The sequence below is a fragment of the Miscanthus floridulus genome, chromosome 4 (genome assembly GCF_019320115.1).
Source record: "Miscanthus floridulus cultivar M001 chromosome 4, ASM1932011v1, whole genome shotgun sequence".
In the NCBI taxonomy this organism is placed as follows: domain Eukaryota; kingdom Viridiplantae; phylum Streptophyta; class Magnoliopsida; order Poales; family Poaceae; genus Miscanthus; species Miscanthus floridulus.
In genome coordinates this window covers 68,918,331-68,933,026 of record NC_089583.1, presented here as the reverse complement: position 1 = coordinate 68,933,026, position 14,696 = coordinate 68,918,331, and the positions used below count along the sequence as shown (strand labels likewise).

At 43.2% G+C, this 14,696-nt stretch overlaps 1 protein-coding gene and 1 pseudogene across 1 annotated transcript; one reads left to right on the top strand and one right to left on the bottom strand.

Annotated features, from left to right (window-relative positions):
* Positions 1-6,077: 6,077 nt before the first annotated feature.
* On the bottom strand, positions 6,078-9,158 carry LOC136548609 (uncharacterized; annotated as a pseudogene).
* A 97-nt stretch (positions 9,159-9,255) lies between these two features.
* On the top strand, positions 9,256-13,551 carry LOC136549774 (uncharacterized). Its single transcript, XM_066541183.1, has 3 exons — positions 9,256-9,708; positions 12,539-12,619; positions 12,965-13,551. Exons 1-3 carry the CDS (start codon positions 9,256-9,258, stop codon positions 13,307-13,309), a joined length of 879 nt encoding a protein of 292 aa, XP_066397280.1. The 3' UTR covers positions 13,310-13,551.
* The last annotated feature ends 1,145 nt before the right edge of the window (positions 13,552-14,696 follow it).

Sequence of the window (14,696 nt, the reverse complement as noted above, 5' to 3'; positions counted from 1 at the left end):
CTCACACCCCGTACAAAGCGGGAGTTCTCTGCCCTGGGTACGTTTTTTTTTTTGGCTTTTCTAGGTATATGATTTTTGCTATGCAATTAGATATATGCTATGTTTAGAACAGAGGAGGTATCTCCTTATGTATTTTTCTCCTTTCAAATGGTGTGAATGGAAAATGCAATATACTGTGAGGCATCATTGCTTCTAAGTCTTAACTGATCTTCAATACATGTGCCACTAGCAACTCCTGCAGTAGCTAGTGAATGCTCATGCCTTTGAAATGTTTTTTTTTTCCTGGCAGTGGCAATGACTTTGAACTGATTCAGGAAGGTCTCTTTCAACATTTGCCGACGAAACCAAACATCATGTTGTGAAACGGTGTCTCTCAACAAACACCTGTTCACGAAGTGATCTCATCCATCAATTACAAGATTAGTGGATAGGATTAGACAGTTAGTTTTACTCCAAAGGGCATGTCCTTTGGGAACAGTCATGCCCCTTCATGACACCCCTCACTTGTATAAATATTTTTCAGAGATCAATGAAAAAGACAGTTCTCCCAAATCTTGTTCATTTACATTCACGCTTTAACACGTTATCAGCACTTTTGCTCTACGAGCAAGAAGAATAACAGAGGTCTGTACGACCAGCGGGAAGACGCGAAGGCAGTTCTAGCCAAGAACAAGAAGCGTTCTTCACTGGAGAATGGAAGTGCAGAGTTCGACCATGAGACGCTTGACATTGACAATAGCACTCACGGATTATCTTGATTTGCTTCTTCCGTGGCTTCATCGACCAACAGAACCAAAAGAAAATTGATGGTTTCTGTCCCGATTGCATCAAAGCACTGTAAGATGCAATTTAATTTTCATCAATTTATGATATTCTTACCTCGATAGGAAGTTGCAATCAATCTGTTGTTCGGCACACTCCGTCCCCTTGCCACCAACTGGTGCCCTGCCTGCACGCCATGCTTGCGGTAGCAGTAGCGTATGCACCTTTGCCGTTGACATCGCAGTTGTGCCAAATTGGCGGCGTCTCGAGCGAAGTTTTCGCTGGAGATCGCTATCGCTGATGACCCGGCAGGCGGCGGCGATATCCACGCACGCGACGCTGTGCCCGCTTGGTCCCGTACCTGTGGGCCTTTCACTGTGGCCGGCGGTCCCCGCGACCTCGCGCCGAAAGCCCCCATGGCCGACCAGCCCAAGCTGGCGGGCCCCAGCCCACAACAGCACCCCAACGTCCGGTGCTCCCGCGGCTGGCGCCCTGCTTCTCGGCGGCGGCGGTCGGCCTTCTCAAGACCACGCGGCCAGGCGGCACGCGCCAGTGGCCCCCATGCCCGCGGCCTCGCGCCGGTGGCAGGCGGCCCCCGCGCCAGCGGCCAGGAGGCTCCTATCGACTTGGCTTGCACCTCGCTGCGGCCTCACGCCGATGGCCGGAGGCCAGCCTAGCGGCGGGCCGACGGCGTCCACCTCAACGACCGAGCGACGGTTTTCTCCCGAGGAGAAACCGTCCGTCTGTGTGGATAAGGTTCTGTACTTTTGCGGAAAAGACGTTGCATTTTCTATAAAATAAATAATTATCCTTCTAGATAATTATGTACTATACCTTTTTTTAATGTTTTAGCCCACAGGTTAAAACGTTAATCGCAGATCTTATTATCTGTACTTTACAATGTAGTCTTCTGGCTACTAGTATATTCCACTGATGCTTTATTTGCCGCATGCAAATATATATTCTAGATCCACAGATCTTCAAAAAATTGCATAAGTGATAAGTTTTGTTTGCTTCTGAGCCATAGGTTCAACGTAAATTTTTAAATTTACAAGCAAATAAAATTGTTGTTTGGTACTGTTCAAAGAATTCGCCCTATGGCATTTCAAATAAACATGTACTATTAGCATTACATTGTTCAAAATGTTTGTTCAAATTGACAAACTCAATAAACATGTGTTATTATTACATTGTTCAAAATGTTTGTCCAAATTGGCAAACCCAATAAACATGTAATATTATTATTACGACCCTTGTATTGCAATTACTTTGTTATTTGCAATTTTCATTTTATGTTAAGCCCATTTATGCTTTATTTAAAGCTTATAGCGCTTACATTTTTAATGCAAAATCCATTAAGTGTATTACCTCATTATTTGTATAACACAAATGTTCCACATTGTATGTTGGCCATACACAAGGTAGCGCCATAGTTGCTACTGTGGGATCTACACTAAATTCTTAGTGACTATCCTCAATATGCGTACCCAACATCACAAATTGGAACATATGGTCTATATCTTTTCACAAAGATGACTACCATTAATCAGCATTCCTATTGGCCATACACAAGGTAGCACCATAATTGCTACTGCGGGATCTACACTAAATTTTTAGTGACTATCCTCAACGTGCGTACCCAATTCGTTTGCGGATTAACTAAGGTCTACATCAATCTTTTGATGATTACCTTAAAATGTGTTTATACAAATTGCATACACCACTAGGCATCTACTGTTCAATAGACTATGTCTATATTATTAGAGGTCTATATCTTATGATGACTACCTCTAATGTGTTAGCATAAATGAGGTTTACACTATTAGAGAGATAGATCTTGTCTCCTATTTATTTTGCATTAATTAATACAGCATCACCATAGCAATTTAAATTTACCCTTAGCGTAAATTCAGAAAATCTATGGTTTAAATCTTGTTAGAATAATAGCCAGCAAAGAGTTTGATCTCTTGCTCTTGATGGTCACCATTATCTAACATGGTCAATGGACGTAATGTTAAACTTGATGTTCTATGGATTCATGGCAATATTTGATGCTCCTCATAAGAGAGCATCACCACTTATGATCAATTTAAATACGGAGTTTTATTTAAATAAAGCACCGTATACATCTAGGTCACACGTATGTGTATCTCAATGGGTGCAAATCGAAGCACTATATGGCTAGCTTTTAATGAGTGATACGAACAACACAAGGCAGTCATTCTGCCCAATGCCAACTATGATTGGCCACAACTTTATCTCTAGGATCATAAGTCCACTTGAGAATATAATTACGTTGTTCCAAAATATCCCCCAATATTATGTTTTCGCGAAAGGACATAACTTACCAAATGTATTCTAGATTAATTCCTACATTACTTCAGGTCTATGTGTATGATAAACTCTTATCGAGGAATCATCATTAGCATTATAGTGATGCTCTATCATCTAAAGTACATTGAATTTTCAGAATCATACAAGTTCGATGCCATGTAATAATGCCATCCAAAGAACTTTAATGGTAAGATTTAACGCAAAAAGAAGTAGCAGCCCTATGCATTCCTTAGGGTCAAGGCACTTCCCAAATATGACAGAACCATATTCTGTCCCAATTGTGCATGTTACAGCCACACAACTTGAAAATGTTATGCCTTGAAACATTTAATTGATCGGTATTACAAATCCATTGGACATAAATATCCGGCTCAACAATAAAGATATGAAGCACGCTTCTATCTTCAACCTGACACCACCAGGAAGGCTAGTTGTTCATAACAAGTTTCATGAAGAAACCAAGTAGCAACCAAACACTTAATTAATAAGTGGGTCTTATGAGCATGGAGAGCACGATCATCGAATTTACTTCGCTTGATCCATTTTGGAGACCAAAATTTGTCTCCCATTTACAAACATACCTAGTTTCTACGTCCCATTTTAGTGTTATAATATAAAATATTGTCATCAATTTCAATTGAATATCACAATAATGTGCCATCACATTTGATATTCCATTAATTAACATGTATGTAATCTATATACCTGCAAAGAATGTCATTATATTCTTCATGCTATATATAGACTTATACGGGAGTCAATCCAAATGCAAAGAGGAATTTTGCCTAGTGGATAGTTGCACCACAAACTCTATATATAGGGAAGCAAAATATTCCTAAACTCTTACATAGAGACAAGAAAATATTTTGTTAATCGCTTGACATGATGTCATGATAGTGGGCTTTGGTCGTGCTACTATCATACTCCCTATTGGTACTCAAATAATAATCATGAATCCATTCTTGTATTCTGATTCCATAATGTACCCAATTAAAATTATAGAGATATCCGTCAATGTGGTTTTCATATGGAAACCCCAAGATGACAACTAAGAGGAGTATTTTTCTCTTAACAACGGATATGGTAATACTTAAACAAGACATCCTCAGTTGGATTTGACTACACATACATAACATATATCCAATGTTGCGTATAAATAATTCTCTCTCTTGATGTCAATAAGACTTGGCACATTTACCTTGGTTATTCAACTATAGAGATAACTTGAGAATTATTGTCAATTCTATTGGTCATAGCATCAATATGAGCCACTATATTTCTTGAAGAAATTCAAGAACAAACTTGTGACTCTATTTATCATTTTATGGACCATAAAGATACTATGTAATGCACATTTATGCATCCATAATATAGTCCCAGGTGTGTCTCTTAGTCATGAGAACCATCACTATACCAAACTCATTGCTTAAAATCTTTAATTTAGAGTAAATTATCCTGGACGCGGGATCAAATCCATTTTATATGGAACTGTTTGGTTTTTGGGCACTATATATCAAGTACCTTATGTCCATACCAATAATGGTTTTATTGAGTCTCTTATTAAGAATCAAATTGCATGACATATTAAAATAGAATTGTAATTTATCAGAACTAAGTTGTTTTCATGCGGCCTTACACACCGCATCGTTAATTCAAATTCATCAAGCTGCATTTATACAACTCCCTCCGTTGCAGTATGTATGTGAAACTTTGGCCGCAGCCAAACATTTCCCATCTGCGCATCGAGTATGTTTTCACATACCCATATCACCACCCCTAACATACCAATGGGCATTAGGGATCCTAAGAGGTAACTCTGCAGGGGATTTATAAATTGTCCGTATATTGATCACATTTGAGGATAATTCTAGGCATTAGGGGGAGATTTATACCACATCAAGAATGCCAGGAATCAAAAGAGCAATCCTCACATTCACGTACCAAAAATTCTAAACCTAATCATTTAGAATATCTTATATTTGCATCATACTACAAAGAATCTGCCAGAAACATTTACTGATAATAAGGGTGTCATAAAATCCTCTTATCCTACTTATAATGCGCCTGAAAGAATGGAGGTACCAATTAAAACCATTCAACTCTCACTTTCAAAGAAGAGGGGGAGAAGTACGGCCGCTCTTAAGGATAATGCTCCAAGTAAGCATCCAAGGATATCGAGGACAATATCCTCCAAATCAGTAAATCCAAGTCAACCTCAAGTTGGTAGACACCCAAAATGGATGAGCATCCAAAACCTGGATCAAAATCTACCCGGATCAATGGTGCACCCAAACTCTGATCCTGGGACATTGGAACACCTTGACTCCATATGGGAAATGACTCGGAGTCCAAAAGAGTTAATATTTTCACATGCTATATTGATTTCAAGAACTGAATCAATCATTTAAAGACTACAAATTGTCGCGGCATATACTCCTCAAAGATTGCCTTTTTACCTTACTGGATCCAGACCAAAAATCCTAGGCAGAGTGTCTTCACACTCAAATTTGGTCAAACTAAAAGGTGGCAATTAAGGAGATTGCTCTTGTTCAATGATGAGAAGCATTACCACAGTAATATCTTCCCTCACAGAGTTTCTTTTCAGAAGCAAGGTGGTGAACAATGAGAGCTTGTAGCATATGGTTTCACGCAGAGACCCAACATAGCATACCCCATGGTATGTGTGAAAATAAAGTTTTTCAAATTCAATAATTGGCGGATCAAATGAATTTGATAGATTCGGACGTATAAGTCCCAATGGACTTCATATTCTGAATCCAAATACAAATCGCAACATACATTGTGTATAATTAAGCATGATTGCGTATATTGGTTATTTTGATATCATCATGATATAGAAATAATTATGCAATCATTTGAGATACAATTTCCATCATGTGGATTCGAGATGGAGGATTTGGGTAAGACCAAATGTTGCTAGGCTTATAACTTGAGCACCGTCCTTCAGAGATTTTAGTGCATCAATCAGCCTATATCCAGAAAATATTAGAGAAATTCAATATGGACAAATCATATCATAACAATACCTCAATGGTTGTTCGTTCTTTAGAAATAGAGAAAGATCCATTTAGACCATGGGATATTGGAGAAAAGATATTAGGAACCAAGGTTCCATATCTTAGTGTCATTGGAGCACTTATGTATCTTGCAAATTGCACTAGGCCTGATATCGCATTTGCAGTAAACATACTAGTTAAACATAGTGCCAATCCAACTCACCGTCATTAGACGGGAGCGAAGCATATCCTCAGATATCTTTGTGGCACAAAGGATCTTGGTTTATTCTTTAAGAGAAATCATGATTCCAATATGATTGGATACACGGATGCTGGTTACTTATCTGGTCCCATCCCAAACTGGATTTGTATTCTTACATGGAGGTACAACTATTCATGAAGTCTTCTAAACAGACTCTGACGGCGACCTCTACTAATCATTCTGAAATTATTGCTCTATACGAGGCATCACATGAATGTGTATGACTTCGCAGAATAATTAACCACATACAACATGCATGTGGTATTGGTTTAATTGAATCACCTACAATTATCTATAAAGATAATTTCGTTTATGTTACATAGATGCAAACAGGTTACATAAAGAGTAATGTCGCTGAGGACATTGCCCCTAAGCTGTTTTATTTCCCATAAGTTATGAGAAAGCGGGGAAATAAACATCTTGCAAATCTAGTCATGTGATAATCTCGCTGACCTATTTACTAAGTCCTTATCAACTTCTGTGTTTTAAAAATTGGTACATGGAATTGGTATGCGGCGACTTCGAGATTTGCCAGAATCAGGGGGAGACATCTACTAAATGTTGACCTGTACCAGCATCATATTATACTCTTTTCTTTCACAAGTTTTACTTGCAAGGTTTCTTGTCAAAGTTTTTAATGAGGTAATATTAACATAAGCATGTGTCATATTTCCTATTTTCCCCACCGGGGTTTTTGTGGGAAATATCAAAGACACATATTGCCCTCACAACTCATCCATGGTTTTTCCCTGAAAAGGTTTTTCATGTGAGTTATCCAAAAGGCAATACCAATAATATGTCGTCATATTTTCTCCTAATTTTCCCACTGGGTTTTTATAGGAGTTTTAGCGGCATATTACTTTATATTGCTCCTCATATTTTTCCTTAAAAGGTTTTTGGAGGAGTTATCTTTATGTCGTATCTCCAATATTTTTCCCCACTGGGGTTTTTAATGGGATACCAATGACATAGTGATTTACTTAAATCACAAATAAATATGCTATTTTCTCCTTATTTTCCAATAAGGTTTAATGGAGTTTTTATGGCATATCATATATTCCTTAGATTTTTCCCATAGGGTTTTTCGAGGAATTTCAGCTTACAGCTGCATTGATCTCAAGGAAGATTCGATCAAGGGGGAGTGTTGTGAAACGGTGTCTCTCAACAGACACCTGTTCACGAAGTGATCTCATCCATCAATTACAAGATTAGTGGATAGGATTAGACAGTTAGTTTTACTTCAAAGGGCATGTCCTTTGGAAACAGTCGTGCCCCTTCGTGACACCCCCTCACTTGTATAAATATATTTCAGAGATCAATGAAAGAGACAGTTCTCCCAAATCTTGTTCATTTACATACAGTTCTCCCAAATCTTGTTCATTTACATTCACACTTTAACACATCATACAAACATGGAGGCTGCCTAGGTCTCTGATACCATGTTGTTTTGGTGGGAAAGGACCAGACAGCTCCATGCAGGAGCCACTGGGTACACAAAGAGGATCTCATTTGGGTAATTAAGGTAGTTACCCTGGAACAACCAAACAAACACAATCTGCTGTTGTCAAAACACACACACACACACAATCTGCAAAGGGCCTAGGCCCAACTGAGCCAGCCAGACAACCAAACAGGCCTTGTGACACCGTGCAGGCCCCGATGGTCCCACTTATCAGTACATCGCCGTCAAGCAGTCGAGGCCCACGTGCGCTCCACGCCCGTGCCACGTGCCCGTACGCTCCCGTCCTGTTCCTGCCACCGCCATGCGGGCCCAGCGTCGGCATCAGCCTCCGCGCGCGCCCACCAGCCACAGCACACCGCCTAGACTTATTTCATCCATCGTCAGAAACTGGTTTCGCACTTTTATTAAAATGGTTTACCATTATAAAACTGATGTAACCCGCTAAAATATATTTTGAATAGTTTTAATTCGTGGAAAAAAAGACACATCCTTCCATTCCTACCTCTACCTGCATTGTTCCCCGCATTCGTGGTCAAAACGGATCCCTCGAGCCAGAGCATGCTCTCGAGCGCGCTCCTGGCGCGGAGCATGACGACGGCGCAGCCGGGCGGGTCCTGGAACCACCAGCCGTGGAGGTCCCAGAGCACGTTGACGGGCACGCCGTCGACGAACACGGTTTGGTTGCCCCGGAAGTTCCAGCGTAGGCGGCGCGCGTGCACGGCGCGCTTGCCGTCGACGCTGACCCAGAGCTCCTCCTCCCCGGGCCTGCCGGAGGCGCGGTAGCAGCCCACGGCGACCTCGTGCTCCGGTGTGCCCTCGGCGAACCGGACCCGCGCGGTGTGCACCGCGGCGCCCGACATCTGCCCCGGCGCCGCCGCCACGACGATGCGGTCGGCACGGGACACGGGGCGGATGGAGCGCGCCCGTGGGTTCTGGCCCTCGAACTTGGCCTTGACGAACTCCGCCGCCAGGTCGCCCACGGCCAGCACCACCTCGGCGCCGGCGACGGCGACGACGTAGAACCCGGAGACCGGCTCCGGGGACGAGGACGGGGAGGAGGACGAGGCCGCGGCGTCGTACCTGGCGGCAGTGAAGTCCCAGAAGAGGGCGAGCGGGGGTTGTGTGCCGAGGAGGAGGAGGAGGGGAGGCAGCAGGTGCCCTTGCGGCGGCGGAGGAGGACGGCGGGGGACGACGCGGTGGGGCCGGCGAAGGAGAGCGCCAGGGCTCCGTGCGGCGAGTGCGACCAGGTGAGCCGCAGGAGGAGCGGCGGGAGAAAGCAGTCAGGGGTAGAAGTGGAAGGACCTCGTGAAAATATATTTCGACGGGTTACACCAATTTCGTAACGATAAACGAGCGAAACTATTTATCGGACGGTAAAAGTGCCAAACCAGTTTATGATCGGATGAAAATCGGATGAAATGCCAAAGGCTCTGCTGCAAACGACGCAACGACGAGACGAGATGATATGGAGAGCGACGAGGAGTAACAGAAGCCAACCAACCACGGGAGGAGACGAGACGAGACGGGAAACAAAAACACAGCGCAGGCAGAGAGAGAGACGTAAAGCCGCCGCTTCGTGCGCGTCGACGTCACCTCGCCGCCGGGGGCCGTCTAGCCGCCTGGGTCCCCTAGGGCTCCCTTCCCTCGCCCGGACTGGGCCGGCGCCGGACGGATCGGGAGCGCGACGACCTGAGAGGGGACTAGCTGGGATGGCCGGGAAGAAGCGCAAGGCGGAGGCGGCGCGCCTGGAGGAGACGGACCGGGCGCTCTACGGGGCCTTCCGGGGCGCCGCCAACTCGCTCTCGCAGCTCTACACGCTCGCCATGGGCGCGCAGAAGGCCTCCTTCCACGCCGGCGAACGCCACGCCATGGTACGTCCACGGCCCTCCCTCGCTCCTTCCCTCCTCCCCTCCGGCGGCGGATTGGGGTGCCTGTTGGGTTCCGTTCCCCGGTGGGCAGTGGAAGAGATTTGCGTCCTGGCGGCGGCCACTTCGGGCCCACCCGATTTTGGGGGCGCTTGGCAGTCTCTGTGGTGTGAATTCCTGTGTTTTAGGCTCGATTGGTTGGGAATTCCGATGGTGACGCTTCCCCCTGTGGGGCGGAGATTGGATCTCTCGGGTCCAGTTTGATACTGATGTCGATCCGTTGCTTTCCATGCCAGAGGATATGATGGCAGTAGCAAGTATATTTGACGCAAGTTCTGGCTGAATTTCGTGGATGGATGGATAGGCTGCGCATGATTAGTTTTTATCCACGTCCACTGCCAACATTTGCTGAGATTAATCTCTCTTCGTACTCGATCCCTAGCTCGTCCTGTTGAGTGTTGACCTCTGTTCTCGATATCCTATTCAATGTCACACCTCCTTACAAAATTGATTGATAAAACAACAACTGTTGTATTGCCATTTGGAGTCATTCCGCTTGGAATTTTACAAGCTCTAATTGCCGCTCCTTCTATAATTAGCTGCTTCTGTGTTACTTTAGCTTTTCCTTTCTCGGTGGAAGCGGCTGTGGGCGTCTCACTTTGTGCTTTGCAACTTGCAAGCCTCAGATTAGGCTTGGTTAGGTTCAGAGGGAGGGTGTGCAATCGGAAAACAGGCGGGAGGGGCTAGAGACTTTACTTTTGGGGTAGGTTACTTCGGGAGTAGTACCAAGGATGCATCCTTTTCTACTTTACTTTGCTTGTGCACTGCTATATGGAAGTCTCACCATTCAGGGTACTGCTGTACTGTTCCAGTCTAAGTACACATTTCTTGGCACTACAACTTGTAGTATCTTTTATTGTGGTTTTGGTGAGAGGTTGCAGTGCTTCATTTCTATGATAGGTATTGTTTTATGGTCCACATTGTTTTATTGTTAGGTAAAAAATTAACATTTTTTTTCCAGACACAACAAGTTAGCTTTAGTAGTGCAGTATGGTAGCTAAACGTGTATGCATATTTATTAGACTAAATCTCCTCTTATTATCTCATCAGATGGATAGTCCAGTATACCCTCATGCAACTGGAAACTAGTGAACAGTCAGTAGTGGCATCTAGTTCACAACTCAGCATGCATTTCCTCAAGTGGTTCTTGGCACCACATCTTTTGTGCATAATCACTTAGGGCATGTACAGGAGCGGAGCTGAAACTGGGCTCCAGCCCCTGATTGCCAGCTGCTGTCATCTCACCAAGTGCCATCACCTGGAGGCTAGGAAGAACTGCAGATGCCTCAAGCCCTCCTCCAGCGCTCTGCATGCTCCTAGTTCTTTTGGTTGAGATACACACGTAGTGGATGCTAGCAAGGCGTAGATCCAGATACCTGGCTGTCCTATATTTGCTCGAGGACCTGGGTTTGTATGCTTATTCTACTAATTTCAAATCATTTGCTGGATAGTGCTTTTTTTTCTTGATGTACCATTGGGCCATTGGCTGTCAGGCACCATCTGTTATCACCAGCACCACCATGCTTGCCCTATATTGTGCCCTCCTGGCACCATGATAAGTACCACAGGATCTTGTACATTGACTCTGTGCTCTTGTGCCTTTGAGGCCCAACGCACCCACCCATACCTCAAATTTTACCTCATGCTCCACCACTGGGCATGTACAGTGCACAGTTGCTTAAATAGATGCTTAAAGAATGTATTTTACATCATCTATCATGTTCACAAGAGTCCTAATCTACAATGAGAAAGTATATTATATATGCTTAATTAGTTTGAAAGCGTCAGCAGCCTATTTATGCGCTCATCTGCCCCTTGCAAGAAACAGATGGACTAGCTATCTTTGTAATGCTACTTGGCCTACCCCGATGTCTGCTGCCTGGTCGAGCGTCATGCATCTGTGAGCACTCGGGCTGAGTTCCAACAAAACAGACACAACATTCCACTAAGCGCCTGCCACATAATAGCATTAGACATGGCTTTAGAGAGTTCTAGGCTTTCAACTAGTTCATTGCCACGCATTGAAGCACAACACGTTCTCGAGGTACATGCTCAGGTTGTCTACAAATTGTGATTAGAATTAAATAGGTAGAAAAATAGTGTAGTTATTTCATTTCTATGAGTGAATACTTGATTTCACACTTTTACAAGGTGATGATTGCACCCTCTGGTAGCATGATTTTAGCTTTTTCGCAAAACTATATGTGAATGTCAAATTTGGTAACTGGAGCATGCTCTTGCCTGAAATTTTTATTCCAAACTGCCTTTTCCCCAAATTTAATGACCATACTGATCTTTGTTCATTGTTATTATTTATCCATCTTCTGTAATCTATATCATCTCTCTATGCGCTTTAATTTTTTAATAATTAACATGTCACACCATTTGAAAACCAGTTAGCAGGTGTGAGATTTATACAACAGGGCTTTGTGATACTGCTTTGATGTTCCAATTTGGGGATGATGTATGGTATTTCAAATTTTCTTTTTGGCATAATGTCCAAGGGACCATTTTCCACGTCCTGGAATCCTGGAATTAATGTCAAACTCAATACTAACTATTAAGTTGGCACTACCCCAGGACTCGCATTTGTTTCTTTTGCTCTGGTGTTTGTAAGGTGGAAGTATTTTTTTTGTCTCAATCACGCATCCTTTTCACGAAAATGCAGTGATTGTAGGCAGATAGTGCTTATCCATGCGCCCCCCCCCCCCCCCCCCCCACCCCCCACCCCACCCCCGCGTAGTAACTAAAACTCCATTTTCTTTGGTTGATTCAGGAAAAACTTTATGAATGGATCCTGAGGCAGCACGAAAATGGTTTGAGGCTAACAGTTGCTGATGTAGCCTCCCATATCCAGGTAAGTTTGCAATCATTCCTTTATATTTTTCTATCGAATTTGAAAATGGAAACCTGGTAAAAACTTTGATATATTGCCATTTCATAGATCATGTTTAGCTCTAAATTATGTGCTAAGTGCTACTGACTTGTTGCCTTAACGAACAATTATTTTTTGACAAATGAGATGAGATAACTTGCCGTTGTTGCAGACTTAACTTTGATCCTGTTCCTATCCTCATTATTTTCTTTGCCTTTTTACATCTCCAGTCATAGCATGTTCACATACGGTTTGACCATTGTTCTTCCTTCTGCACATATTCAGGCAAAGAATGATTACACACTTATGTATCATCTGTGTGTGTAGCATGAGATTCAGTATGGAGGTGACAATGCATCAGCCTCTCCAAGGTCACAATACCCTAGCCAAAGCACTGCACCTACAGTGCACATCCCCAACACAAGCAGCCAGCAACCATCGCCAAGCTTATTTGCTCCAGGAAACACTGGGTTGACACAGTCCAAGAATTCCATGGTCTTTTCGAACGCATTATCCAGCCCCATCCGGCGGAGCCTGCAACCTTACCACCTAGAGCAGGGTGGGGACGCAGGGTACTTCGCGAACGGCGCAAGCCGTGACGTGAATCCCACGGCTTCGAATGATTCGTCCATGGACATGCACCCGGACAGCCCAGCTCATGACTCCTACTGAGCAGCTCCCTCCATGGAACCGGAAGAACAACACTTAAAGTGGACGAAAGTCTGCTGTCACAGCCTCCCAAGGCCTAGTAGGAATATTCAATTTAACACCTTCCGTAGCCTCTTACACTAAGTGTGTAATGTCTTGTGTTGTTGTTACTACTACTTACCACCTGTTGCTTTGCCAGGATACTGTAATTTGCATGTACTATACTGTACCATTTGATTTATCTGTGCATATTACTGCTGTTGGTATGTGACTGAGTTCAGGAAACGAACCATTGGAAAGAATGAACAACGTGAACAGTTTGTGATGGCCTGGGTGGTCTTGATGACACTGAAGCTAAGCAGTCTTCGTTTTTGTTCAGACTGAAACTGCATACGTATAGCTGTTGGATTGTGGTGAATGAAGGCAGCAGCCAAATTAAAACCACATGGCTCTGCTGTGCTTTCTCGTGTGTTGTTACTATAATGATGTATTGTTATGATGTTCTATGACGATGAGACCCAACAGTGGTGTCAGACGGCACGTAATGTAAATGTAATCACTTGGAAGACATTTGTCAAGACTTATCGCTAACTGCAAATATGTGTAGGATAATTAGGCCCTTGGTTCATTTTCTTTATCTGATGTTGTAGATCAAGTTTTTAATGATTAGTTCATATTTTTGTCCTTCTATTTAGCATCCAAAACAGAACTAAAGTGTAGTTTAGGTGATCCAAACACCCCCTTTGCTCACAGACTCTAATAGAATTAAACCTTTTTTCTTCAGAAAAATATTGCGTTCTAGACATAAGCAGGTGTGCTCTGGGTTTCCATATCTGTGTTCAACTCGACATCAGAAATGAATTAAACTGCAGTACCAAATTATTTTCTATTCTGAAAAAGGAAATGAAAAATCAGATCTTTGATGAACTCGAAAGCAGGCCTCAACTCACAGTTGTATTCCTTCTTGGAACCTGTCACTCTGTCGGGCCGAGAACCACGGCCCACGGCGTCACTACCCGTTGCTGCTGCAGGCTGCTTTTCCATCCACGACTGGCAAATTTTCTTTATTTTAGCCTTTTTTTCTTCTAAATTAAATAAGCTAGCGACACGTGATTAAATACATTTTTCAACAGGTAACTGATTTGGTTATGCCAATGTGCCTGACGTGAACCATCTTACAACTCGGTGAAGACGTCACTGACGTCAGATCCTCTTTTAAACGATAAGGGCGCTTTTAGAACGCACGAATTTTACAAGAATCAATTCACTTTTAACAGAAAAAATATAGAAATAGAAAAAAAAGCATGCGTTCCAAAGGAAGCCTAATTGGGTTAACCTAATCCGCTTCACGTGGCTCATCTCCCGGTGACGGATCCTGACTTGTAATCGAGGGTTGCCAAATTGTCTATAA